This window comes from Tachyglossus aculeatus, chromosome 11, assembly GCF_015852505.1.
Source record: "Tachyglossus aculeatus isolate mTacAcu1 chromosome 11, mTacAcu1.pri, whole genome shotgun sequence".
NCBI classification, from domain to species: domain Eukaryota; kingdom Metazoa; phylum Chordata; class Mammalia; order Monotremata; family Tachyglossidae; genus Tachyglossus; species Tachyglossus aculeatus.
In genome coordinates this window covers 71,762,111-71,789,916 of record NC_052076.1, presented here as the reverse complement: position 1 = coordinate 71,789,916, position 27,806 = coordinate 71,762,111, and the positions used below count along the sequence as shown (strand labels likewise).

Below are 27,806 nucleotides of genomic sequence, written 5' to 3'. Positions count from 1 at the left end.
CAAGTCTAATAACAATGACAATAACTCTGAACGGTAAGCTCGTTGTGGGCAGGGAATGTATTTGTTATATTATTATATTGTATTCTCCCAAACGCTTAATACAGTTCTCTGCACACAGTAAACACACTAAATATGACTGACTGGCTGATCTACTTGTTAAGCACTTACTGTGTGCCAAGTGCTTAATTAGATACAATACAACCATATCAGATGCAGTCTCTGTCCCATCAGAGCTAAATACAGGGAAAGGGGGAACTGGTATTTTGCAGATGGGGAGACTGAGGCACAGAGAATTCAAGTGAATTTCTTAAGGCCACACAGAAAGCAAGTAGCAGAGTCAGGCTTAGAATGTGGACACTTAGTTTCCAGACTTCCAGTCCTGTGATCTTTTGTTCTGTCTGAGCCTTTTTCGAAGGGAACAAGCCTGGAAACAGGGGCCTTCCACCCCAGCATTCTTCTCCTTACCTCCTTCCACAAAGCCCCCACTCAGCCCATCCTTGTTGTCAGAAGTCATGAGCAGTTCCACAATCCCCCTGTCCAGCAGAGCCTACAGGGAAAACAATGACAACCTGGAAGTTAAATGTCAAGAACTACTTGGCATTAGAGCTTGAAAACCAGCACCATGACATTTTGGTTGACTCCTTTGCTATGCAGCTTCTAAGCAAGGTGTTTTCTGCCTGCCAAAGGACTCTCCCTGCCTTCAAAGCCTTACTGAAGGCACATCTCCTCCAAGAGGCCTTCCCTGTCTAAGCCCTCCTCTCCTCTTCTCCCACTCCCGTTTGTGTCGCCCTGACTTGCTCCCTTTATTCACCCCTCCTCCCAGCCCCACAGCTTACATACATAACTGCAATTTATTTAGAATAATAACAATAATAATTTTGGTATTTGTTAAGCATTTACTATGTGCCAAGCACTGTTCTAAGCGCCGGGGGAGATACAAGGTAATCAGGTTGTCCCACATGGGCCTTACAGTCTTAATCCCCATTTTCCAGATGAGGTAACTGAGGCACAGAGATGTTAAATGACTTGCCCAAAGTCACACAGCTGACAAGTGGCAGAGCCAGGATTAGAACCCATGACCTCTGCCCAAGCCTGCGTTCTTTCCACTGAGCCATGCTGCTTCTCTGCTTGTATTACGTGCTTATATCACGCTGCTTATATTAATGTCTGTCTCCCCCTCTACACTATGTTTGTTGTGGATAGGGAATGTGTCTGTTTACTGTTATACTGTACTCTCCCAGACACTCAGTACACTGCTCTACATGCAGTAAGCGCTCGATAAATATGATTTGACTGATTGACTTCCCTCAATCAAGTGCCACCAGCAGATCCCACTGCCCTCGGGGTGCTCCCTCCACAAGATGGGGGCTAGAGAGGCTGGGAAAGCCATGGGGAGGAGGAAGAGTAAGAGGAAGTGAAGCACAGGGTTAAAATCCAAGGCCCATCTCTGCCAGGGAGCCAGGAAATTGCAGCCTTGGCATCAGCACCATTCTGCCATGTCAACGGGGTAATTAAAGACCCAAATAGCTCTGGCTCCGGACACAGCTGAAGAGGCAGCTGCGGTTTGCCGCTTGGCTGTCCTTTACATTTCCAAATCCAGGTCACGATGCTCCCCAACCAGACCGTCCTGGCTTAGGGATCTCCAGTTGTGAACAGAAGTTGTGGTCTTGTTGGGACGCTGGCTGAGTGTTGCCAACACACTTAGGTGCAGCTGAGAGGTCCCAGTAGCTAGCTCCCTAGGAGTTGGCAACTTGGCTTTAAACCCAAATCGCCTGGAGTTTGCTTACTACCCTGGCTCAGAGAGGGTCTTCCATGGATGCTGGCTTACACATTCTGATGCGAGTCCCTTTGCCATCAGAGTCAGTCAGTGGTATGTATTGAGCACTTTGTGTGGAATATTCTATTAAGCACTTAGGAGAGTTCAATACAATAGAATTAGTAGACAGGAACCCTTCCCTCAGGAGTCTTACAGTTAACAGGAGCAGACAGGCATTCATATAAATTACACGTGGGGGTAATGGGAGAGTATAAGGATATGCAACTGCTCTCCCCCAATTCAAAACCTTGAAGGCACATCTCCTTCAAGAAGCCTGCCCTGACTAGACTCTCTTGTCCTCTTCTCCCACTCCTTTCTGCGCCCCTCTTACTTGCTCCTTCATTCATTTTCTCTCCCATCCCCACAGCACATATGCATATATCTGTAATTTGTTTATCTGTTTATAGTGATGTCTGTCTCCACCTCTAGATTGTGAGCTCATTGTGAGCAGGAATGTGTCACTTTGTTGTTATATTGTATTCTCCCAAGTGCTCAGTACAGTGCTTTGCACACAGTAAGCTCTCAATAAATACAGTTGAATGAATATGTACACAGGTTGGGGGGGTGGGAATGCAAATGCTTTAGGGGTACAGATTTGAGTACACAGGCGGCATAAAAGGGTGAGAGAATAGGGGAAATGAGGGCTTAGAGAAGGGCTCTAGGTGGGATGCACTTTTAAGAAGATTCTGAAGGCAGATAGAGTGGTGGTCTGTAGGATACGAAGTGGGAGGGAGTTTCTCACGCAAGGGAGAACATGAGCTAAAGGTCCATGGTGAAGTAGGTAAAACTGAGGTTCTGTGAGTAGGCTGGCATCAGGAGCAGCGAAATGTGCATGCCAAGTAGGAAATCCGGAAGGTAAGGAAGCGAGGGCAAGGCAACTGAGTGCCTTACAGATGATGCTAAGGAGTTTCTCTTGGATGTGGAGGTGGACAGAAAACCACTGGATTTTTGAGGAGTGGGGAGATCCCAACTGAACTTTTTTTTCACAAAAATGATCTGGGCAGCAGAATGAAATACAGACTGGAGAGGGGAGAGACCAGAAGCAGGGAGGTCAGCAAGGAGGCTGATGTAAGTCAAGGTGGGATAACGATAAGAGTTTGGACCAGCATGGTAGTAGTTTGTACTAAGACGAAAGGGCAGTTTCTAGAGATACTGTGAAAATGGAATGGGACAGGATTTGGTGACAGGCTGAATATGGAGGTTAAATGAGGAGATTTTGAGTTCTGGGTCCCCTTCTATTCTCCATCTACATCCACTCCCTTGGAGGACTCAATCACGTTCATGGTTTCACAGACCACCTCTATGTGGATGATTCCCAAGTCTACGACTCCAGCCCTGATCTCTCTCCTTCTCTGCAATCTCACATTTCACTCATTCATTCATTCAATCGTATTTATTGAGCACTTACTGTGTGCAGAGCACTGTATTAAGCGCTTGGGAAGTACAAGTTGGCAACATAAAGAGACGGTCCCTACCCAACAGCGGGCTCACAGTCTCCTGCCTTCAGGACATCTCTACTTGTATGTCCCACTGACACCTCAAACTTAACTTGTTCAAAACAGAACTCCTTACTTTCCCAACCAAACCTTGTTCTCCCTGTCTTTCCCATCACATTAGACAACACCACCATCCTCCCTACCTCACAAGCCCCTACCTCAGCAAATCCTTGCCGTTATCCCTGACTCATTTCTCTCATTCACCCCTCATATTCAATTTGTCACCAAATCCTGTCGGTTCGACCTTCACAACAGAGCTAACATCTGCCCTCTCCTCTCCATCCAAACTATTACTATGATAATTCAAGCATTTTTTCTATCCTGCCTTCATTACCATATCAGCCTCCTTGCTGACCTCCCTGCCTCCTGCCCCTCCCCTCGCCAAGCCATACTTCACTCTGCCGCCCATGTCATTTTTTTTTTTTTTACAAAACCATCCGGTCCATATTCCCCACCGCTTAAGAACCTCCATTGGTTATCCATCCACCTCCACACCAAGCAAAACTTCCTTACCATTGGCTTTAAAACACTCGATCATCTTGCCCCTCTTATCTTCCCTCCCTGATTTCCTATGACAACCCAGTTCCACACTTCACTCTTCTACTGTCAACCTACTCACTGAACCTTGTTCTCCTCCATCTCACTACCAATTTCGCACCCATGTTCTGCCTCAGGCCTGGTACACCCTCCCTCTTCGTATCCGACAATCAATCACTTTCCCTACCTTCAAAGCCTTATTAAAAGCACAACTCCTCCAAGAGGCCTTCCCCAACTAAGCCCCTATTTCCACTTCTCCCACTCCCTCCTAGGTCACCCTTGCACCCTTTATTCAGCTCTGCGTCAGTCCCTCAGCACTTACGTACATATCCACAATTAATTTATTTATATTAATGTCTGTCTCCCCTTCTAGACTGGAAGCTCACTGTATTCACTGCTGTACTGTATTCTCCCAAGGGCTTAATACAGTGCTCTGCACGAAGTAAGTACTCAAATTTGACTGAATGAGATGAGTCAAGGATAATACAAAGGTTATGAGCTTGAGAAACAGGAAAGATGGTGGTGTGATCTTCAGTGACAGAAAAACAGAGACTCTACCATTGGCTTTAAAGCCCTAAATCAGATCTCCCCCTCCTACCACACCTCTCCAATTTCTTACTGGAGCCCAGCCCTCACACTTCACTCCTCTAGAGCCAGCTTACTCACTGTACCCCATCTCGTCTCCTTTGCAGTCAAATGCTTTCCCAAGCCCTTTCCCTAGACTGGAACTCCCTCCACATCCACATATGCCAGAACACCACTCTCATCTCCTTCAAAGCATTATTAAAGCTCACATTCTCCTCCAAGAGGCTTTCCCAATTAAGCCCTCTTTCCCTGGTTTCCTCTTCCTTCTGCATTGTCTATGCACTTGGATCTGTGACCTTTGGGCATTTGATACTCACTCCACCCTCAACCGCATATGTCTGCCAAGCATTTAGTACAGTGCTCTGCACTTAGTAAGCACTCAGTAAATACCATTGACGATGATGACAAGGATGATGATGGGACAGTCCAGAGGATGGCAGGATTTAGGTGGGACAATGAGGAGTTCTGTTTTGGACATGCTAACTTTGAGGTGTCAGTGGGACACCAAAGTAAATACGTGCTGCATGAAGGAGGAAATGCAAGATTGCAGAGGAGGAGAGAAGTCGGGGCTGGAGACGTAGATTTGGGAATCACCCATGTGGAGATGGGAGCTGCAGCTGTGAGAGCAAATGAGTTCTCCAAGGGAATGGGTGAAGATGGGGCATAGAAGCGGACTTAGAACTGAGCTTTGAGGGGCCCCTGCAATTATGGAACAGGAGGCAGAGGAGGAGCTTTCAAAAGAGACTGAGAGGGAGCAGTTGGAGAGACAGGAGAACTAGGAGAGAACAGTGTCAGTGAAGCTGAGGTTAGATAGTGTTTCCGGGAGAAAGGTGTGGTCCGCAGTATCGAAGGGAGCTGAGAGGTTAAGGAGGATTAAGGTGGAGTAGAGGCCATTGGCTTGGCAAGAAAGAGGGCAGTTCCCTTGAGCTTCTTACTTCAACTCCACTGACCTCCTCCTTCAACCTACCTCACTGACTCAGATGCACACTCGATCTCGTCATTTCTAGTCACTGTACAATCTCTAACTCCACTCTCCCACCCAAACTCCTGACCTGCATTCTCTCCCATACACTCCCTCCCCATAAACTGTCCTGTTACCCCACAGAGACCTCCAATCTCTAGACCCTCTCGAATTTTCCAAAGTGGTCATACCCAATTTGGTCCCCATACACAACCTAGTCTCACAGACCTACACCCTCAATTCTGCCCTCTCCATTCAACTCAACTCCGTCATTCCCATCCCTCTGTCGATCTCATACGACCAAAACACAACCCTGGATTGCCTCCACAGTATTCTTCCTTCACTTTTGTGCTCAAGCTTCCCAGCACTGCTCGCAGAAGTCCAGACACCAGAACAAACTTGTACTTCCCCAAATCATCCACACCTGCTTTAACTGTGCTCTCAACAATACTGGTCCACTCGTTGATTCCCATGCCCACTGTCCAAACCAGGTGTCTCAGACTCTTAATTCACTCCTCAATCCCCATTTCCTGAGGCCCCATCTCTTGCCCCTAATGGCTTTGCCACCATTTTCATAGAAAAAATTAAATATATTGGGTGTTTTCTCCCTTAACTCTCCCCTGCACCTCTCCAGTCCCATTTCCTCCTGCCCTTTTCAACTCTCCCATCTTTCCCAGAAGTATCTCAAGAGAAGATCTCCCACCGCTACTTAAAATCTGCTCCTTCCACCTGCGTCTCCAACCCCATCCCTTCACAGCTCATTAAAACATTTGCCCCCACACATACTTTTTTACTCCCTGACCACCATCTTCAATGACTCGCTTTGCACAGGTTCCTTCCCCACTTTTTTCAAGCATGCCCATTCATTCATTCATTCAATCGTATTTATTGAGCGCTTACTATGTGCAAAGCACCGTACTAAGCGCTTGGGAAGTACAAATTGGCAACACATAGAGGCAATCCCTACCCAACAACGGGCTCACAGTAGTGCTTACTATGTGCCAAACATTGTTCTAAGCTCTGGGGTAGATAGAAGGTAATCATGTTGTCCCACATGGGGCTCACTGTCTTAATCCCCTGTGTCCCTTGTCCTAAAAAAACACCCTCCCATGACCCCAGGGCTCCCTCCAGTTATCACCCCATCTCCCTTATACTATTCCTTTCCAAACTCGAGTGAATTATTTTCATCTGCTGCCTCCACTTCCTCTCCTCGAATTCTCTCCTTGCGGTCGCCCCCGCTCCCCACCCCACCACTCCACAGAAACTGCTCTCTCTAAGGCAGAAAGGACTGATTCCAATTCACCCTGCCCATTTATTGCCAGTGGATTACAGGCATATGCAGGAGAATGCTGAATCAGGCTTGGAAACCTTCACTCGAAAAGGAACACACTACTCAGGAGTTTATAAGTAAGAACCAGGCCTGCAGTGATGATCTGGGGTGCCTGCCACATAAATACAAGGAGAATCGTTGGGAATTTAGATTTGGGGATTGGGAGCTTCCAGGTTATGGCTCCCAAGAACCTCTTAACTCAAGCCCCAAGGTTGGGAATCGAAGACAGGAGGAGAACCACATGGACTCGAATTTATTCCTAGCTCTCCACAGCAGGTGCGAGGAGGCCAGTTTACGGCTCCCAGAGCCCCTGCAAGTTTTCTGATTTGTGTGCATTTCAATTCCACTCATGTAGGAAGCATTAGCAAAGAGGACCAAGCTTCTACCCTTATCCCTCAGCCTGACTGCTGGTTCCCATCACCATCCAGAAAGATACATGGACGCTACGGTGTTAATCTGGATCAGGACGTCACAGACTCAGATGGAAATCCGGGCTGGAGAGACACTCTCTGTGGTTCTTTATGCCCTAGCCCAGGAATCCCTCATCCAACTGGCCATCCACTGCCCAGGGAGTCGTTCGCTCCCCCACAAGGATGCAGCACTCTCAAAGAGGGAACTCAGAAGGCTCCTAGTCCTACTGTAAGGGGGCTCTCTTATTGAAGCAGCTTCCCTTTGCCTGCTCTCAAGAAATTAACATCTAAACTGCTTTAAACTAAATGAGCCACACAATCCTCCAGGGAGGTGAAGGTGAAAGGGGGAGAGTAAGGCAGTAGTTGGGGAATGATTAGCATTGGCTGCCAGACTCCTCTAACCTGCACCTGACAAACAGGCCGGTTTCCATAGTTAAGCAGGCTGCTGGATGGGGGCTGGAGGGGCACTAAGAGCTCTCTGATGGCTTAGTAGAGACAGGAAATGGAGGAGGTTAAGTTGTGGGCCAGGATAGTCACCGAGGATTAGAAGAGAAGGGGGATGAAGCCTGTTACACCGTAGATCACCTTCTCCTGGAAACACTCTCTACCCTTGGTTCTTTTGACCCATTTCTCTCTTGTTTCTCCTCCTACCTCTCTGGCTGTTCCTTCTTGATCTCTTTCACCAGCTCTTCCTCAGATCCCTATCTCCTAACTGTGGGGACCCTTAAGGGTCTGTTCTTGGTTCCCTTGTATTCTCAATCTCTCCATCCGGGAAGCTCATCCATTTCCACGGCTTCCATTTCCATCTGTATACGGACAAGAACGCCCACATCCACCTCACTGGCTCTGCCCTTTCCCTTTCTATGCAACTTTGTATTTTGTTCCTACCTCTGAGACGTCTCTACCTGGATGTCCCCCTAACACCTCCTGCTCAATATGTCCAGTACTGAACTCATCTTTCTTCCCAAATCCATCCCTCAAACTACCTTTCCCATTACACTTGACAACAGTGGTTGCCCACTCATCTCCGCATCAAAAAAAATTCCTCACCATATTATTATTATTATTTTTATTTAAAGCACTCCATCACCCTGCCCCCTCCTATCTCACCTCACTAATCTCCTACTACAACCCAGCTCAAACACTTCAATCCTCTAATACTGACCTTCTAACTGTGCCTCAGTCTCGTCTACCTCATTCATTCAATCATATTTATGGAACGCTTACTGTGTGCAAGCACTGTACTAAGCGTACTAAGCGCTTGGGATGTACAATTCAGCAAATAGAGACAATCCCTGCCCACAATGGGCTCTCAGTCTAGAAGGGGGGAGACAGACATCAAAACAAGTAAAAAGGCAGCAGTAGCATCATTTTAAATACACAGAATTATAGATATATACACATCATTAATAAAAAATAAATAGAATTATAAGTATAAATATGTACATATATACACAATATACAGAGGTAGGACGTGGGCCAGGGGTCGATGGCAGGACTGGCGAGATTGAGGCACAGAAAGAAGGTTAGCACCAGAGGAGTGGAGTGTGCGGGCTGGGACGTAGAAGGAGAGAAGGGAGGTGAGGTAGGAGGGGACAAGAAGATGGAGAGCTTTGAAGCCAACAGGGAGGAGTTTTTGCTTGATTTGGAGGTTGAGGCAACCACTAGAGATTTTTGAGGAGTGGGGTGACATGCCCAGAACATTTCTGTACAAAGATAATCCAGGAAGCACAGTGAAGTAGAGACTTAAGTGGAGCTCGCCACCAACCCCTCATCCCCGTCCTGCCTCTGGCCTGGAACGCCCTCCCTCCTCAAATGCAACAGGCAATTACTCTCCCCAGCTTCAAAGCCTTATTGAAGGCACATCTCCTCTAGAAGGCCTTCCCTGAATAAGCCCCCCTTTCCTTTTCTCCCACTCCCTTCTGCGTCACCCTGACTGCTTCCTTGGTTCTTCCCCCCTCCCAGCCCCACAGCACTGATGTACAGATCTGTAATTTATTTATATTAATGTCTGTCTCCCCTACTCTAGGCTGTAAGCTCGTTGTAGGCAGGGGATGTGTTTATTGTTGTATGGTACTCTCCCGAGCTCTTAGTACAGTGCTTTACACACCGGAAGCGCTCAATAAATACGATTGAGGTCTCTCTCAAACCTTTAAGCTTAGAACAAGTCTTGATTCCCCTTGATCCTATTGATGGCCTGATGAAATCCAAGTGGAGAGATGCACCCAGGTGCCCAAGGCCATGCATTATGCCCCGGGCTGCTCTGCGTGTCATGGGACAAATGCTGGAATGGAGCTTCGAAGGTCTCAGTGGTGGGGAGGAGAGGCGGGAAGGAAGAAATCCAGAGAGCAGAGGTGCTCTTACCGTCTTGATGTAAGTCATGTACTGCGGGTCCTTGCCATAGGATCCATATTCATTTTCCACTTGCACAGCAATGATGGGACCTCCTCGCTTGTACTGAGCGGGGAGAGGAGATGGTTGTCAGACCGAGGCTATGCAGGTGGGGTGAGGGTAGGGAATGAGCTTAAATGAATTTACCGTCATGCTCACACACAGACGCGCGTGCGCCCTCAGCTCATCAGAACATTCAGTCTAGATACAATGCTGGCTAGGCACAGTATAAGAAGTCACTGTAACAGACACGGACCATCCCCGCCTAAGAGCTAACAACTGGAGGCAGATATCACTGACATGGACAAACCCTGACATGAACATATACGAAGGAGGTGGGGATCACATCTGCAGCATTTAAGGAAAGAGAAGGTGGGGGTGCTAGGCCAAGACCGGCAAGCCGGGAGTTGCCTCTTTGTGGGGAAAGGAGGTGTGGGGAGACAGGTGTCCTCACAGCACTGTACCTGAAGTGGGGCCACTCTGGCCATCAGCTGGTCAAAGTACAGATCCACAGCATCTGTGAAACCCCTATAGGTGGTTCTCAGCTGCATGTCCTTATCCCGCAGCAACCAGCTAAGAGAAAACAGAAAAGAAGTCATGCGGAGGACACACAAAAAAAGATGGGAATGGAGAGTAACAAGAGGAAAGAATCAGGGGGCCCAAGGTGACTGGGTCCCTCAGAGCACCCCTCTATCCATCTGGAAGGCCAAGAGTTTTCTGCCTAAATGCAGAAGCAAGACCCCAGGGGTATTATCCTTGACTCTTCCCTTTCTTTCAATCCCCACATTCAGTCGGTCACCAGATTCTTCCTCTGCAACATTTTCTAAAACATTCAGCATGTTCCCCCACTCCTCAAAACCCTCCGACAGCTGTCCACCCAAAACCACGTCAAACAGAAATTTCTGGCCAGCATCACTAAAGCACTCATCAGCTCTCCCCCACAGCTACTTAGTTTCTTTCTTCACCCATTACACCTCAGTTTGCAAGCTTCATTTTTTTTTTCAAACTAACTTACTCATTGTGTCTCATTTTCAGTTTTCTCACCCCTGATCTCTTGCTTGGGACTCCTTCCCTCTTCATATCTGGCACATCTCTGCTTGCCCCATCTTCAAAGCCCTTCTGAAACCAAGACTCCTCCAGGAGGCCTTCTCAATTCACCTCTCATCTTCCCAGCTTCTATTCCCTGCAACTTCCACACCACTCAAATACTCTCCATCTCCCGTAGCACTTATGGAAATATCTTACATACCTCATTACTTCTGCACTTCCTTTTTCCTTCTTGCCACAGTTTATTTTAGGGCCTTTCTCCCCTGCTAGATTGTAAGCTACTTGAAGGGCAGGGATCATGTCTACCACTTCTTCTGCATTCTCCCCAGCCCTTAGTAGACTGCTCTGCACACAGAGATCTTGATGAACTGTAGGAGATGGGGCAATGGGGAGATGGGGCAATAATCGAAGGGAGCTGTGAGGTCAAGGAAGGGGTTTTTTTAGGATAGGGGAGACATGCGCTTGTTTGAAAGCAGTGGGGAAGAAGCCATTGGAGAGCAAACAGTTGAAGATGGTGGTCAGGGAGGGGAAAAGGGAGGGGGAAATTGTTTTGATAAGGTGCAAAGGGATAAGGTTGGATGAGTAGTAAGAGGAGGGTGGATTTTGAGAGAAGACAAGAGATCTCCCTCTTGAGATACTACTGGGAAAGATGGGAGAGTTGGAGAAGGAGCAGGAGGAGAGAGGGGCTGGAGAGTAGCAGGGGAGATTTCAGGGAGATCACACCTGATGGTTTCGATTTTTTCAATATACTAGATAGCCACGTCATTTGGGGGAGGTGGGGGGACAAGGGATTTGAAGAGAGAGTTAAACACCTGGAACAACTGGCGAGGGTAATGAGAATGGGTGTCAATATGGATGGAGAAATAATAATTTTCAATAAGGATGGAGAACTAATAATAATTATATCATGCCCAGCATTGTGCTAAACACTGGAGTAGATACAAAACAGTCAGGTTAGACATAGTCCCTGTCCCACACAGAGCCCACAGTCTAAGAATTGGTATTTTATCCCTACTACATAGATGAGAAAAATGAGGCACGGAGACATTAAGCAAGTTGGCCATGGTCACTCAGCAGGCCAGTGGCAGAGGTGAGACTAAAAGCCGGGTCACCTGTCTCCTGGGCATCAACCCCAACGGGTGCCAAGGTGGGGGTGAGCCAGGAGACAGGGGAACATGTCGGGGTCTTAATCCCATCCCTTTCTTCCTCTGGTGGCCAGGACCTGGGATCTAAAGCCCTTCCCTTCAGCCCACTCAACTGCGAATGAGCTGTCTCAACTCCTTCAAATCCATTCATCTGAGAGGTTTGTGCAGGGGCTGGAGAGAGCCCGGGCTCATAGGCGGGGGGTGGCAAAGGGGGAAGTCATGGCTGTAGATCTGCTGATTGGCCTTGGGGGAAGGTCCTTTGGAGGGAAGGAAGAAGAAGAGGAGGAGGAGGAAGAAGAAAAAGAAGAAGAAGAGGAGGAGGAAGACAAAAAGAAGAAGAAGAAGAGAAGGAAGAAGTAGAAGAGGAGAAAGAAGAGGAGGAATAATAATAATGATGGCATTTATTAAGCACTTACTATGTGCAAAGCACTGTTTTAAGCGCTGGGGAGGTTACAAAGTAATTAGGTTTTCCCATAGGGGACTCACAGTCTTAATCCCCATTTTACAGATGAGGTAACTGAGGCCCAGAGAAGTTAAATTACTTGCCCAAAGTCACACAGCTGACAATTGCTGGATCTGGGATTTGAACCCCTGACCTCTGACTCCAAAGCCTGTGCTCTTTCCACTGAGCTACGGAAGAAGGAGAAAGAAGCAGAAGAGGAAGAAGAAGGAATAAATAGAAGAGGAAGAAGAAGGAGAAGAAGAAGGAGAAGAAGGAGAAGAAGGAGAAGAAGGAGAAGAAGGAGAAGAAGAAGAAGAAGAAGAAGAAGAAGAAGAAGAAGAAGAAGAAGAAGAAGAAGAAGAAGAAGAAGAAAAGGAGAAGACGACGAAGAAAAAGAAGAGGAGAAGGAGGAAAACAAGCAGAAGCTACAGCAGGGCCAGAAGCAGCTCTCCAGAGGATAAGGGGAATAGGATGAAGCCGCCTCAGTGCGCCCATACTCTGCTTGGCTCCTGGACCCAGTGCTTAGGGAGGAATTTGGAGGGGCACTGTTGGCCACAGGAGTGGGCCTTGGTTGGATGACCACCTAATATCTGGCTGGACTATTTCAACAGGACAGTGTGGGGTGGGAGGGATGGTACAAGGGCTCCAGCTGTGCCAGCCTCTCCCCAAATATGGGCCCACCACCCCCGATGAGCCCGGGGCCCACATGGTGAAGAGTGGTCCTTACCTGGGCAGGCCCCCGAGATCCCACTCGGAGCAGATGTAAGGGCCCGGACGCAGGATGACCCACAGCCCAACATCCGCGGCCATCCTGATGAAGGCCCTAGACAGGAAGATGGTGTTGTTGATGCCCACTACAGCCAGAAGTGGTCGTATATTGTGGCACAGGGTAGGGAGGAAAAAGGAGGGCTTCTGAGGGAGTACCCTGCCCACCCCATTCCTTGCACCAGGGCGGTCAGTGGAGGGGCCTGACTAGAAGGGAGAATAATGGACCGATCAGTGAAAACTGGTGTACACCCTCCCCCTCATTCAGGGTCTTTCCAGACACTGCAGAGGGCTGGGCGGGCTGGACAGAAAGGGACTGGGTACAGTACTTATTGTCCCGTCCCCCCCAAAACCGCCACTGGATTGACCCAGTTTGCTTTCCCCCAGGACCCCAGAATCCTCTTAGGCTCCCCCAGCCATTCACCCTGCAGACTACGATAGCTGCACCAGCCTTGGGGCTTGCTCATAAGCAGCATGTCCTGATTATGGCAGTGCCAGGCGAGGAATCAGATGAACCCTGGAGTGGGTCAGGGTTGGAATTATATCCACAAGTCTGAGACAGGCAGCCTTCCCCACGTAGTAGGTCACAACTACTTCCCAAGCGCTTAGTACAGGGCTCTGCACACAGTAAGCGCTCAATAAATACGACTGAATGAATGAATGAACTCTGAGAGGTCACAGGTTTTGAAAGAAGATGATGACAAATGACCCTTCTTTACCCACTCGTCTCGCTCCCTCCCTCCCTTCCAGCTATTCCCTTTCCTCCCAACCAGGGGCAACACAGAGGGTAAATCACCACATACTCCAGATCCAGGTTCCCGCTGAAGTCAAACTTCCCTCTTGCTGGTTCATGGAGATTCCAAGCGACATACCTGCAACCATATGGGAGGGAGGGACGGAAGGAGTCAGATGCCTTACTCCACCTTATCATTATTATTATTATTATCATTACAATTATGGTATTTGTTAAGCGCTTACTATGTGTCAAGCACTGTACATACAGTGGCAGCTAGGGCACCGCAGTTCCCTCTCCCAAGAGAACACACCCCTTTGTCTCTGGGCATTTGCTTACCTCCCCTCCCTGACACAGCAGAACAATTTTTAGCTCCTCGGCAACAAAGAGGGAAGGTCAGGATGGCCCAGGGAAAAGAAAAATAATAATAAAGATGGTATTTGTTGCGCTTACTACATGCCAAGCACTAGGGTAATAATAATAATAACAATGATGGCATTTGTTAAGCACTTACTAGGTGCCAAGCACTGTTCTACGTGCTGGGGTAGATACAAGGTAATCATATTGTCCCACTTGGGGTTCACAGTCTTAATCCCCATTTTACAGATGAGGTAACTGAGGCACAGAGAAGTGAAGTGACTTGCCCAAAGTCACACAGCTGACAAGCGGCGGAGCCGGGATTAGAACCCACGACCTCTGACCCCCAAGCCCGGGCTCTTTCCACTAAGCCGTGCTGCTTCTCTTTGTGAGGGTTACTGTTACTTGGCACCACAGTCCCAGAGGCTCTGCGGGCTAAACCCAGCAAGGAAATACGCAGTCCTGGATACCAGGAGGCGACTGGTCCCTTGGACATTCATTCAGTCATTCATTCATATTTATTGAGCGCAGAGTACTGTACTAAGCACTTGGAAGGTACAATTCAGCAACAAAGAGAGATAATCCCTGCCCACAACATGCTCACAGTCTAGAAGGGGGGAGACAGACATCAAAACAAGTAAATAGTCATCAACAGCATCACTGTAACTGAATAGAATTGTAGATATATACACATCAAAACAAGTAAACAGGCATTAATATAAATAGGATTACAGATATGTACATATATACACAAGTGCTGTGGGGTGGGGGGGTAAAGGAAGAGAGTCAGGGTGATGGGGAGGGAAGGGGGAGCTGAGGAAAAGGGGTGCTTAATCTGGGAAGGTCTCCTGGAGGAGGTGAGCCTTCGGTAGGGCTTTGAAGGAGGGGGGGGAAGTGTGATTGTTTGGCAGATTTGAGGAGGAAGATCGCCAAGAGCCACCCTTTCCACTCCATCCAAACTGCTACTCTGCTCGTTCAATCTCTCATCCTGTCCTGACTGGATTACTGCATCAGCCTCCTCTCCGATCTCCCATCCTCCTGTCTCTCCCCAATTCAGTCAGTACTTCACACCGCTGCCTGGATTGTCTTTGTGCAGAAACGCTCTGGGCATGTTACTCCCCTCCTCAAAAATCTCCAGTGGCTACCAATCAACCTATGCATAAGGCAAAAACTCCTCACCCTCGGCTTCAAGGCTGTCCATCCCCTCGCCCCCTCCTACCTCACCTCCCTTCTCTCCTTCTCCAGCCCACCCCGCACCCTCCGCTCCTCTGCCGCTAATCTCCTCACTGTACCTCGCTCTCGCCTGTCCCGCTGTCGACCCCCGGCCCACATCATCCCCCTGACCTGGAAAGCCCTCCTTCTGCCCATCCGCCAAGCTAGCTCTCTTCCCCCCTTCAAGGCCCTACTGAGAGCTCACCTCCTCCAGGAGGCCTTCCCAGACTCAGCCCCCTCCTTCCTCTTCCTCTCCTCCCCCTCCCCCCACCTTACCTCCTTCCCCTCCCCACACCACCTGCATATATGTATATACATTTGTACGTATTTATTACTCTATTTATTCATTTATTTTATTTGTACATATTTATTCTATTTATTTTATTTTGTTAATATGTTTTGTTTTGTTGTCTGTCTCCCCCTTCTAGACTGTGAGCCCGCTGTTGGGTAGGGACCGTCTCTATATGTTGCCAACTTGTACTTCCTAAGCACTTGGTACAGTGCTCTGCACACAGTAAGCGCTCAATAAATACAATTGAATGAATGAATGACGTGGGCCAGGGGTCTACGGCGGGACAGGCGAGAACGAGACCCGGTGAGAAGGTGAGTACCAGAGGAGTGGAGTGTGCAGGCTGAGATGTAGAAGGAGAGAAGGGAGGTGAGGTAGGAGGGGGCAAGGTGAAGGAGAGCTTTGAAGCCATTAGTGAGATGTTTTGGCTTCATGCGAAGGTTGATAGGTAACCACTGGAGATTTTTGAGGAGGCGGGGTGACGTGCTCAGAACGTTTCTGTAAAAAGATAATCCGGGCAGCAGAGTGAAGTATAGACTGAAATGGGGAGAGACAGGAGGTAGGGAGGTCGGAAAGAATGCTGATGCAGTAATCCAGTCGGGATAGGATGAGTGATTGTACCAACATGGGCTTCAAGGCTGTCCATCACCTCGCCCTCTCCTACCTCACCTCCCTTCTCTCCTTCTCCAGCCCAGCCTGCACACTCCACTCCTCTGCCACTAACCTCCTCACTGTGCCTCATTCTTGCCTGTCCCACCGCCAACCCCTGGCCCTCATCCTACCTCTGTCCTGGAATGCCCTCCCTCCACACATCTGACAAACTAGCTCTCTTCCTCCCTTCAAAGCCCTAATTAGAGCTCACCTCCTTCAGGAGGCCTTCCCAGACTGAGCCCCCCCTTTTTCCTCTCCTCCTCCCCACTGACCCCACTCCCTCCCTTTTCCCTACCCCCTTCCCCTCCCCACAGCACTTGTATATGTTTGTACATATTTATTACTCCATTTATTTTATCTGTACATACTTATTACTCTATTTTATTAATGATGTGTACATAGCTATATTTCTATATATTCTGATGGTATGACACCTGTCTACTTGTTTTGTTTTGTTGTCTGTCTCCCCCTTCTAGATTGTGAGCCCACTGTTGGGTAGGGACTGTCTCTATATGTTGCAGATTTGTACTTCCCAAGTGCTTAGTACAGTGTTCCACACACAGTAAGTGCTCAATAAATACGAATGAATGAATGAATAAATGAATGAATGAATGAATGGAGAGAAAAGGGCGGATCCTGGAGATGTTGTGAAGGTGAGACAGGCAGGTTTTGGTGACGGATTGGACAAGTGGGGTGAATGAGACAGTGGAGTCAAGGATGACACCAAGGTTGTGGGCTTGTGAGTCGGGAAGGATTGTAGTGCTGTCCACAGTGATGGGGAAGTCAGGGAGAAGACAGGGTTTGAGGGTGAAGATAAGGAGCTTGGTCTTGGACATGTTGAGTTTTAGGTGGCAGGCAGACATCCAGATGGAGATGTCCTGAAGGCAGGAGGAGATGCGAGCCCACAGGGAGGGAGAGAGAACAGGGGTGGAGATGGAGATTTGGGTGTCATCAGTGTAGAGATGATAGTTGAAGCCGTGACAGCGAATGAGTTCACCAAGGGAGTGAATAGAGATGGAGAATAGAAGGGGACCAAAAACCGACCCGTGAGGAATCCCTACAGTTAGGGATGGGAGGGGGAAGAGGAGGCTGCGAAGGAGACTGAGAATGAATGGCCAGAGAGATAAGAGGAGAACCAGGAGAGGATGGAGTCAGTGAAGCCAAGGTGTTGGGGAGAAGGGGATGGTCAACAGGGTCAAAGGCAGCTGTGAGGTCAAGGAGGACTAGAATGGAGTTGGAGTCACTGGACTTGGCAAGAAGGTCATTGGTGACCTTTGAGAGGGTGGTTTCAGTGGAGTGGAGGAGATGGAAGCCAGGCTGGAAGGAGTCTAGGAGAGAGTTGGAGGAGAGGAATTCAAGGCAGCAAATGTAGATGACTCGCTCCAGGCATTTGGAAAGGAAGGGTAGGAGGGAGATCGGGCAATAACTGGAGGGGGCTTTGGGGCCAAGGGAGGGCTTTTTTAGAATGGGGGAGACATGCACATGTTTGAAGGTGGAGGGGAAGAAACCGTTGGAGACTGGGCGGTTGCAGATGGAAGTTACGGAGGGGAGGAGGGAAGGGGCGAGAGTTTTTATAAGGTGGGAGGGAATGGGGTCTGAAGCACACATGGAGAGGGTGGCACCTGAGAGGAGGGAGGAGATCTCCTCTGAAGACACTGCTGGGAAGGATGGGAAAGTAGAAGAGGGGGTCGAAAGGAGGGGAGATGGAGGAGGGGGAGGGGTGACTTTGGAGAGCTCAGTGTTAATTTTCCTAATGAAGTAGGTGGCCATATTGTTGAGGGCGAGGGGCGGAGGGGGGTGAACAGGGGGCCTGAGGAGGGAGTTAAATGTCCTGAACAGCTGATGAGGATGATGGGCATGAGTGTCCGTAAGGGGAGAGAAATAGTTTTGCCAGGCAGTGGAGAGGGCAGAGTTAAGGCAATTAAGGACAAACTTAAAGTGGACAAGATTGGCCTGGTGTTTAGATTTCTGCCAGCAGCATTCAGCGGCTCGAGCGTAAGAGCAAAGGAGGTGGACAATGGAGGTGATCCAGGGCTGTGGGTTAGTGGTGCAAGAGCGATGAAGGGCTAGGGGAGCGAGTGAGTTGAACTGAGTAGAGAGGGTGAAGTAGAGAGCATCTATTTGGTCACCAAGAGTGGCTGGAGTGGGTAGGGAGACTAGGTGGGGTGTGATACGCTTGTATATATTTGTGTATACTGTATATTTGTACATATTTATTACTCTATCTTATTTGTACATATTTACTATATTTTATTAATGATGTGTATATACCTATAATTCTGTTCATTCTGATGGTGTTAACACCTATCTACTTGGCTTTTGGGGGTTTTTTTCGTCTGTCTCCCCTCTTCTAGACAGAGAGCCCATTGTTGGGTAGGGACCGTCTCTATATGTTGCCGATTTGTACTTCCCAAGCGCTTAGTACAGTGCTCTACACACAGTAAGTGTTCAATAAATACGACTGAATGAATGAATGAATTTGCTGAGAGAGATGGATGGGGTCGAGACAACAGAGGTCTCTGTGGGAAGTAATACAGATTTAAGGGGAGGAGGAGTATGAGAGAGGAGGCAAATTAGAAGGTTGTGGTCAGAGAGAGGGTGGAGATTCTCCTAGACCCCCTCCAATCTGGCTTCCGCCCCCCACACTACACCAAAACTGCCCTCTCAAAGGTCACCAATGACCTTCTTGCCAAATCCAACGGCTCCTACTCTATCCTAATCCTCCTCGACCTCTCAGCTGCCAACGACACTGTGGATCACCCCCTTCTCCTCAGCACGCCATCCAACCTTGGCTTCACAAACTCCGTCCTCTCCTGGTTCTCCTCATCTCTCCAGCCGTTCATTCTCAGTCTCCTTCGTGGGCTCCTCCTCCCCCTCCTATCCCCTTACTGTAAGGGTTCCTCAAGGGTCAGTTCTTGGTCCCCTTCTGTTCTCTATCTATACTCACTCCCTTGGTGAACTCATTCGCTCCCATGGCTTCAACTATCATCTCTACGCTGATGACACCCAAATCTACATCTCCAACCCCGCTCTCTCTCCCTCCAGGCTCGTATCTCCTCCTGCCTTCTGGACATCTCCATCTGGATCTCTGCCCACCATGTAAAACTCAACATGCCCAAGACTGAGCTCCTTATCTTCCCTCCCAAACCCTGTCCTCACCCTGACTTTCCCGTCACTGCAGAGAGCGCTACCATCCTTCCCGTCTCACAAGCCCACAACCTTGGTGTCATCCTTGACTCCGCTCTCTTATTCACCCCACAAATCTAATCCATCACCAAAACCAGCCGGTCTCACCTCCACAACATCACCAAGATCCGCCCTTTCCTCTCCATCCAACCGCTACCTTCCAGGTTCATTCTCTCATCCTATCCCGACTGGATTACTACATCAGCCTCCTCTTTGATCTCCCATCCTCCTGTTTCTCCCCGCTTCAGCCTATACTTCACTCTGCTGCCTAGATTATCTTTGTACAGAAACGATCTGGGCATGTCACTCCCCTCCTCAAAAAACCTCCAGTGGTTGCCTGTCAACTTACGAATCAAGCAAAAACTCCTCACTTTCAGCTTCAAGGCTCTCCATCACCTCGCCCCCTCCTACCTCACCTCCCTTCTCTCCTTCTCCAGCCCAGCCCGCACCCTCCGCTCCTCTGCTGCTAACCTCCTCACTGTGCCTCGTTCTCACCTGTCCTGCCGTCGACCCCTGGCCTACGTCCTGGAATGCCCTCCTTCCACACAGCCACCAAACTAGCTCTCTTCCTCCCTTCAAAGCCCTACTGAGAGCTCATCTCTTCCAGGAGGCCTTCCCAGACTCAGCCCCTTTTCCTCTCCTCCTGCCCTCCCCATCGCACCCCCGCCTACCACCTTCCCCTCCCCACAGCACTTGTATATATCTGTACAGATTTATTACTCTATTTCACTTGTACTACTCTATTTTATTAATGATGTGCATATAGCTATAATTCTATTTATTCTGATGGTTTTGACACCTGTCTACATGTTTTGTTTTGTTGTCCATCTCCCCCTTCTAGACTGTGAGCCCGTTGTTGGCTAGGGACCGTCTCTCTATGTTGCCGACTTGTACTTCCCAAGAGCATAGTACAGTGCTCTGCACAAAGTAAGTGCTCAATAAATACGATTGAATGAATGAATGAATGCAGCGGTTACAGATGATGAGATCGAGTGTGTGTCCCAGTTGGTGAGTGTGAGAGGTGGGTTGGAGCAGGAGGTTGGCGGAGTTGACCTTCAGAAAGCCTTCAATGGACCTTGGCAGACCTTCAGAGGGAAGCGCTCGCTAAATGGCCACAGGCTAGGCAGTCTCCAGGCCGCGCCGCCCGAGCAGCAGAAGCGGCGGCAAGAATGGCGGAAGGCCTGGGTGGGATCAGCTAGCTGGGGGCTTCCCGACAGACTTACGTGGTGAGGGTGTTGAGGCCGCAGGCCTTCATTTTCACAAGGCGGTCTCTCCAGTACTCCCTGGGGACTCGGAAGTAGTGCATGGAGCCTCCAAAGATCTGGATCTTCTCACCCTCCAGTCTGAAATCCGAGCCTTCGGCCTGTAGTCCCAGGTGCCGGTTCCAGAACCGCAACGGAATCAGACTGCTCCAGTTCAACCTGGAATGGGAAGGAAAGCTGGTGAGGCCCCAGAGCTCAGCCCAAGCAGCAGGCGCTGAGAGGGGCAGGAGGAACCCCTGCCATCTCCTCTGCAGCTCCATTCAATCGTATTTATTGAGCGCTTACAGTGTGCAGAGCACTGTACTAAGCGCTTGGGAAGTACAAGTTGGCAACATATCCAACTTGGATATGGTTGGGCCTTCTGGGTGGGACCTCCCCTCCTTCCATCCACCCCAGACCTGGGGGTGAAGCCTTCCTCGGCTCCCAGGTCACGTCCGGGCCCGGCTGGAGGAGGAGAATGAGCCGAGCAGGTTGCAGCCGGGAACAGGACAAGGATGATTTTCATCCGGGAGAGGTGGGGGCTACGATAATAAAGGATGGAAAAGTCACGCTGGGATGGGGGAGCCTCTGCTGTAGGAGGAGAAGTGGAGCCAGAGGCAGGAGTGTTGGTGAGAAGAGGAAGGATGGGTCACTGCCAGTTGGGGGAGAAAACAATAATAATAATGGTATTTGTTAAACGCTTACTGCGTGCCAGGCACTGGGGTGGATACAAGCAAGTCAGGTTGGACAGAGTCCCTGTCCCACATGGGACTCACAGTCTCAATCCCCTTTTTACAGATGAGGGAACTAAGGCACAGAGAAATGAAGTCAACTGCCCAATGTCACATAGCAGACAAGTGGTGGAGCCAGGATTTAGAACCCATGACCTTCCGGATGGGTCATTACTGGTTGGGGAAGATGAGGGCAGCAAAGGGACCTCTGGTAGTTAATAAAAATAATAATAATAATAATAATAACGTTGGCATTTGTTAAGCACTTACTTTGTGTCAAGACTGTTCTAAGCACTGGGGTAGATACAAGGTAATCAGATTGTCCCACGTAAGGCTCACAGTCTTCATTCCCATTTTACAGACTTTCCCAAGGTCACACAGCTGACAAGTGGTGAAGCCGGGATTAGAACCCACGACCGCTGACTCCCAAGCCCGTCTCTTTCTAACTTCTTGGCGTGGGGTGATGACGGTGGAGGGGTCCCTGCCGGTTCGGGGGGAATGAGGGCGAAGGGGCCACTGCCGGCTGGGGGGAGGGCGACGAGGACAGGGATGACCTTGCAAGGACTAGCTCTCATAGTAGGCGGCACAAGACTACGAAGCAGGAGAGGTAAGGCTACTGGCACAAATGGTACCTCTTCATCCCCGGGTTCCCACAACTGTCTGGCACTGGGGGCAGGCACCTGGAAGAGGGCGGCTGGGTTAGAAACCTTTCCCAGTAAACTGCCAAGGCTTAAGATCCATGCTGTTTCCTGAGAGGGGCCAGATGCTACTGGGGGGAGAGGGGTGTCCCACACCGGGGGGACTCAGAAAATGTATTTTTAAAAACTTAGGGGGAACCACAGATTCCTTGAATTGGAAAGGGCTTCAGGGGATCATCTGGTTCAACTCCCAGACTCTAGGCAGGCTTATGACCTTCCTGGCCAAGGTTTCTCACTCCAGTTTTCTATTCGCCCTTGCCATCACGGATTCATCTAAACTCTCTCCTGTTGTAACTCAAGCCCATTTCCTCTCATCTGAACCTCTATTAGCTTCCTTCTTATATAATCCATCCTTATTTTGAAGACAGCTATTAGGTTACCTCTGAGCCTTTTTTCCCCCAGCTAAAAAGCCGATTTCTTTCTCCTCTCTTCACTGAACCTATTTTTCTACCATTTTCACTGCTCATCTCTGGTCGACCTCCTGGTATTTTAAAAAGCGGTAACTCTGACATAAGACATTACATCGGCTAGAACGCCTGTGCCACGCCCTGAGGAAGGAAGCATAAACCTCCTTCGGAACCTTTCCAGTGGAGAGACTCCCTCTAGCCCAGCCCACTCAACCCAGAGAAATCATCAAACGCCACACGAGACTCTGAAATCAACCACATGGAGAGAAAAACATGAGATGAGATGAGGCGAAGCTCGAAGAAGTGCAAACAACAGCCGAGGAATCAGGCCTCCTGAGGGTGGAAACCCTTCCCGAGCCCCATCTCCACATTACAGTGATCAATCGAGTGCTGCACTTGACGTGCTCTGCCATTAACGTTTTCCATTATTGGTTAGGAAATGAAGGCACAGAGAGCATAAGCAGGTCTCATTCTTTGCAGAGTGGATGAACCCTCCCTGAGGCCAAGTCAGAGGCACGGGATCAGAGCCGATCCAACGATAAGGCACAGCCTTAACGTCCCAGGAGCTCAGGAAACACCCCACCCCTCCTGCTCCAGATGGAGGTTCCAATATGGGCACATGGCTGGGAGCTAGGGGCTATGGGGTTTCAGCTGGCTAGGGAGTTAGCCTTCACTGAGGCAAAGCAGAGGGGTCCAAATCAAGGATGAAAGGCAGCAAAACACTTAAGACCCAGTTATCTTGAATCTAACCCAGTGCTGAGCACATAGCTCCTCAAAAATGCCAATACATACACACACACACACACACACATAAACAAACATATAAAATGGCATCAGTATCACTGCCACCTTCTAGTTCAGGGGCACCCTCAGCTTTGTGTGCATTCCAGCCAAAAATGTTCCAGAGAAATCTTCATCTCTTGCAACCAAACCTACGGAGCTGCAGTGCCCCGTCCTCTGGGGCAAGTTGGCTGCCTCTCCTATTCATCCATGGGGACAATTTTCCAGTGCCAGGGCCCAGATTTGTGATTCCGATGCTCTCAGAAGTTGTCTTCTCCTAAAATCAATCAATCAATCAATCGTATTTATTGAGCGCTTACTGTGTGCAGAGCACTGTACTAAGCGCTTGGGAAGTACAGGTTGGCAACATATAGAGACAGTCCCTACCCAACAGTGGGCTCACAGTCGAGAAGCTAAAAGCTAATTAAAAGCTAATTAAAAGTCCATGGGAGTTTGCCCGTGTCTTCAGGGGTTTGCTACCTCCCCCAACCCAATGTGACACCAGGACAGTTTAGAATAAACTCAGTCATGTCCAGACTGAGTATCCAGTGTCTCAGTTGGTGGGATTTTCTGGAGCATCCACGTTTGCTCAAGAGATACAGATTTTTACATAGTGAAGTTCTGCACATATATGTTAATCCATGGTAAAACCCAAGTGAAACACTAGATACTGCAAAGGAGTGAGTGACACTGGAGCATAAAAGAAAGTTTTATGGTGGGGGGGGTAGGAAAGGAGAAAGGAATGGAGGGAAGGAGGGAGGTGAGGAGGGAGGGAGGAAGGGAGGGAGAAAGGGATGGAATTTTGTACTCCAGAAATTGGTAAGGTCACAAGATAGGTTCTGACTCTTCACTGGAAAAAACTGTCACTGAACAAACAACAGTAAATGCTCCTACTTCTTAATCCTTTCATATTGTATATCATCTTATTTATAGGTGACCCAATTTAAATGTCCCTGTATTTCAATAAAAACAGCCTTTGCTATCTTGTATTTCCGGGTATCTGAGCTGCTTCAGTTGCCTAGGGATTTATGCCGGAAGCCACTGTCCCCTGCCTGTGTCCCCGTTTCACAGCTGGGATCTTATCCGAGCTGGGGGGAGATGGGGCCAGTCTGGCAAGGAGGCCGAGAGAGCCAACTCTGGGGAGGCCATGAAGTACTGAAAGCCACATTCTTGCTTGCCTTCTGCCTCGGACCTGTCATTATCCTATCATTCCTTTGACTGACAGGCGGCTAATCCCCAAACACGGCCTGCACAGGGAAAGCACTCAAACACGGTACCCCAGGGACTCGCTGTTCTATCGGAATAGGCCACCTCCAGTTCAACTTGTTCTCCGGGGAGGGCTGAGCCAAGCTTTCAATTGGGAAACTTTTAATATGCATCTTCTGGTTTTAAAAGCATTTCCCACTTTTATGGGCTTCTTTGAATCAGCCCTTCTTTCTTCCTTTCCTTCCTCCCCCACTCCTCCCATTCCCTCTAAACATTCCCCTGGCCTGATCTCAGCTCCAGCTCAGATCCCCTACTTGAGAGTCAGAAGTCCATGTCCCAGATCTGCCCCTCCACCCCTGCCGTGTCATCAGCGGTTGTGCCGGCGTTGGAAGCCAGAGCTGAGACTGTGGAAAAGGACGGGGAACCGAGGCTGAACCTTGGGGCCTAGCTCAGAGTGGCCATTCAGTACGGGCAAAGGCAGCCTCTCAGAGCCCTGGGAACATGTTGGGGAGGGCCACCTCCCCGGACCCCACCAGGGTTCAAACTAAACCTCCTCACTCAGGCCTGGATGCTGAGGCTGCCGCACTTTAACATTCCTTTCCTGGGGGGCCACCCCAGCACTTGGACAATGAGCTACTGGAAAAGGCCGGCCTCCTGATCCGGGGTGAGTTTGAGGCTCCTAGAGAGGTGATGGGATCTCCCTTGAAATCCATGTACGTGCCTGGGTCCCGGAACACCTGGTGTCCTCTGAAGTGCAAGTGGAGGCCAGGGGACTGACTAGGTGAATGGCAGACCCCGGTTGTGCCCTCCCTACACAGTAAGGCAAACAGACCCTAATCCTCAAGAACATGAGCTGTTCAATTCCAGAATCAGGGCCTATGGACTTGAAGGGGGGGACCAGCTTTATGTTAGCCACATAGCTCCCCTCCAGTCCCTCCCCAATCTTTTTCCTCTTTCCTCTCTGCAATCCCGCTCCCTGGGATTTTCCAGGGGCCGTCGGACCAGAGGGTCATGCCACCACTCTTCTCCGCGGCCTGCCCCTTTTGATCTCTGCAGGGGAGACTGAGGCAAGGGAGTTGGGGGAGGGAGGATGAGCTGACAGAGGGAACACAGCTCCAGATCAACACTGGGGTTGAGGGCATCTTGACTGATGCTCAGGAGCATGACAAAAGCCACATTCAGCATCCTTGGGCACAGCTCTGTGGAAGTTTCCATCTATGGCCCTGGCTCTCTCTAAAGTACAGGTAAGCCGAGAGCCTCCTTCCCAAAAGGCTTTCCTTCCTTTCAGATCAACCTGGGACTAATTCCCACACAAGATTCCACCTTCCTACATTCCTTGGCCTGCTGGGGAGGGAGGGTGTGACCCACCAGGCTGCTGGAGCTCCACCCTACTGATGGAGGCCCACCCCACCCTACCTTACAGCTACTGTGTCCATGTGGCAGGGATCAAGTCTTCTAGGGCAGGGCCCACATTCCTCCTCCAGCATTGTTGGGTATCATTACTGGAGTGGCCAGCAGCCCAGGAGTGCTGGATGTGTGCCTTGAATCAGGAGGAGAAAGGACAGGGGAACCAGAAATCCCAGACTGCTCCAGGAACCTGGGCTGGGATTTCAACCACTGATTGTTCCATGTTCTGGGGTCAAAGGCTGCATGGGAGGCAAACACCCTTCGGTCTTGTGAAATGGCTCATTTACCCCATCAGTGTTTGGCTAACTAAGGGTGGCCAGCCTTGCTTCCCTGTGTCAGGAGGAAGGAATCTACCGGGAACCCAGTATAGGGATGAGGAATTTACCCTTAGTGTCATGTTCCCCCCACTCCTCTCACCCCTCCTCGGGCCCTGGTGACCTTGCCAATTACTTTGATGACAAAACTGAAAGCATCGGCGTGAGCTCCCCCTAATCTCCCCTGAATTGTGGAATTTGTTAAGTGCGCACTGTGTGTCAACACTCTATAAAGCACTGGGAAAGATGTCATAAAATTCTCCCTCACCTTCCCAACACCCTCTTATTTCCTCCTGCCCTCCACTTTCTCAACCCCCCAAGAACTTCTGTCCCTCAGGAGTCAATCTTGTGTCTGGTTTAAAAATCTACTCCTGTGAACTGAGCCTCCAACCCCATCCCCTCACACTTCAAAAAAGCTTTGTGCCCTCCCTGACTGAAAGCTTCAACCTCTCTCCCTCTGATGGCTCCTTCCCCTCTTACCTCAAACATGCTCACGTAAACCCTACTCCAAAAATCTCTCTCATCTACACTGCACCATCCACTTACCTACTGCCCCAACTCCCTTCTCCCATTCCTGTCCAAAAGCCTTGATAAAGTCTCTTACACCCACTGCCTCCACTTTTTTTAAGGTATTTGTTATGTGCTTACCTATGTGCCAGGCACTGTTCTAAATGCTGGGGTGGATACAAGCTAATCTGGTTGGACATGGTCCCTGTCCCACATGGGGCTCACAGTCATAATCCCCATTTTACAGATGAGGCAATGGAGAAGTTAAGTGACTTGCCCAAGGTGACACAGCAGACAAGTGGAAGAGCTGGGATTAGAACCCAGGTCCTTCTGATTCCCAGGCCCGTGCTCTATCCACTGGGCCATGTTGCTCCTCTACCCTTCTCCACTTCCTCTCCTCCAAACTCCCTCCTCAACCCTTTATAATCCGGCTTCCGACTCGTCCACTCTAAAACTGCTCTCTCTAAGGTCACCAATGACCTCCTTCCTGTCAAGTCTCATGGATTTTACTCCATGCTCTTTCACCTCCCAGCAGTGTCTGACCCGGTGCTGACTACCCCCTTCTGGAAACTCTTTCTAACCTTGGTTTCTCTAACACTGTCCTCTCCTGGTTTTCTCCCTCCCTACTCTTCTTTGTCTGTCTTTTTGGACAGTTCCTCCTCTGCCTTCCACCTCCTAACTCCGGGGGACACGCAAAGCTCGGTTTTGAGCTCCCTTCTATTCTCTCGCTTGAGGAGCTCATCCACTCTCACAGGCTTAACTATCACCTCTACGTGGATGCCTCCCAAATCTACCTCACTAGCCCCTTCTCTGCCTTCTTACATCACCTCCTGTCTTCGGGACATTTCTACATGGTAGTTCCACCGGCATCGCAAGTTTCTACATGTCCACAGTGAACTCCTTACCTTCCCTCATAATCCTCTCCTACGTCCACTTCTCCCAATATGGCCGACACCACCACCATCCTCCCTGATCTGGGACTCCCCCCTCTCGTTCAAACCCATATTTAGTCGGTCACAAATCCTCCCTGTTTTTCCTTCACAACACATCCAGAATCCACCCCTTCCAAACTGCCAGCACACTGGTTGAAGCACTGGTCATATTCTGACTCGATGATTGTAACCAGCGTCCCTGTAGACCTCCTGGCTTTCATTTTCTTCAT

General features: G+C 49.5%; 1 protein-coding gene across 1 annotated transcript in view; it reads right to left on the bottom strand.

The window, feature by feature from the left end:
- The window catches only part of GLB1L2 (galactosidase beta 1 like 2), a 70,764-nt gene that overhangs the window by 29,204 nt on the left and 13,754 nt on the right, over positions 1 to 27,806 (bottom strand). The window contains exons 2-7 of the mRNA XM_038754181.1: positions 20,577 to 20,774; positions 13,729 to 13,797; positions 12,888 to 12,983; positions 9,991 to 10,099; positions 9,500 to 9,592; positions 466 to 547 (exon numbers count right to left, since the gene is read on the bottom strand). Coding sequence (XP_038610109.1) covers positions 466 to 547; positions 9,500 to 9,592; positions 9,991 to 10,099; positions 12,888 to 12,983; positions 13,729 to 13,797; positions 20,577 to 20,774 — 647 coding nt within the window. The remainder of the gene's footprint in view (positions 1 to 465; positions 548 to 9,499; positions 9,593 to 9,990; positions 10,100 to 12,887; positions 12,984 to 13,728; positions 13,798 to 20,576; positions 20,775 to 27,806) is intronic.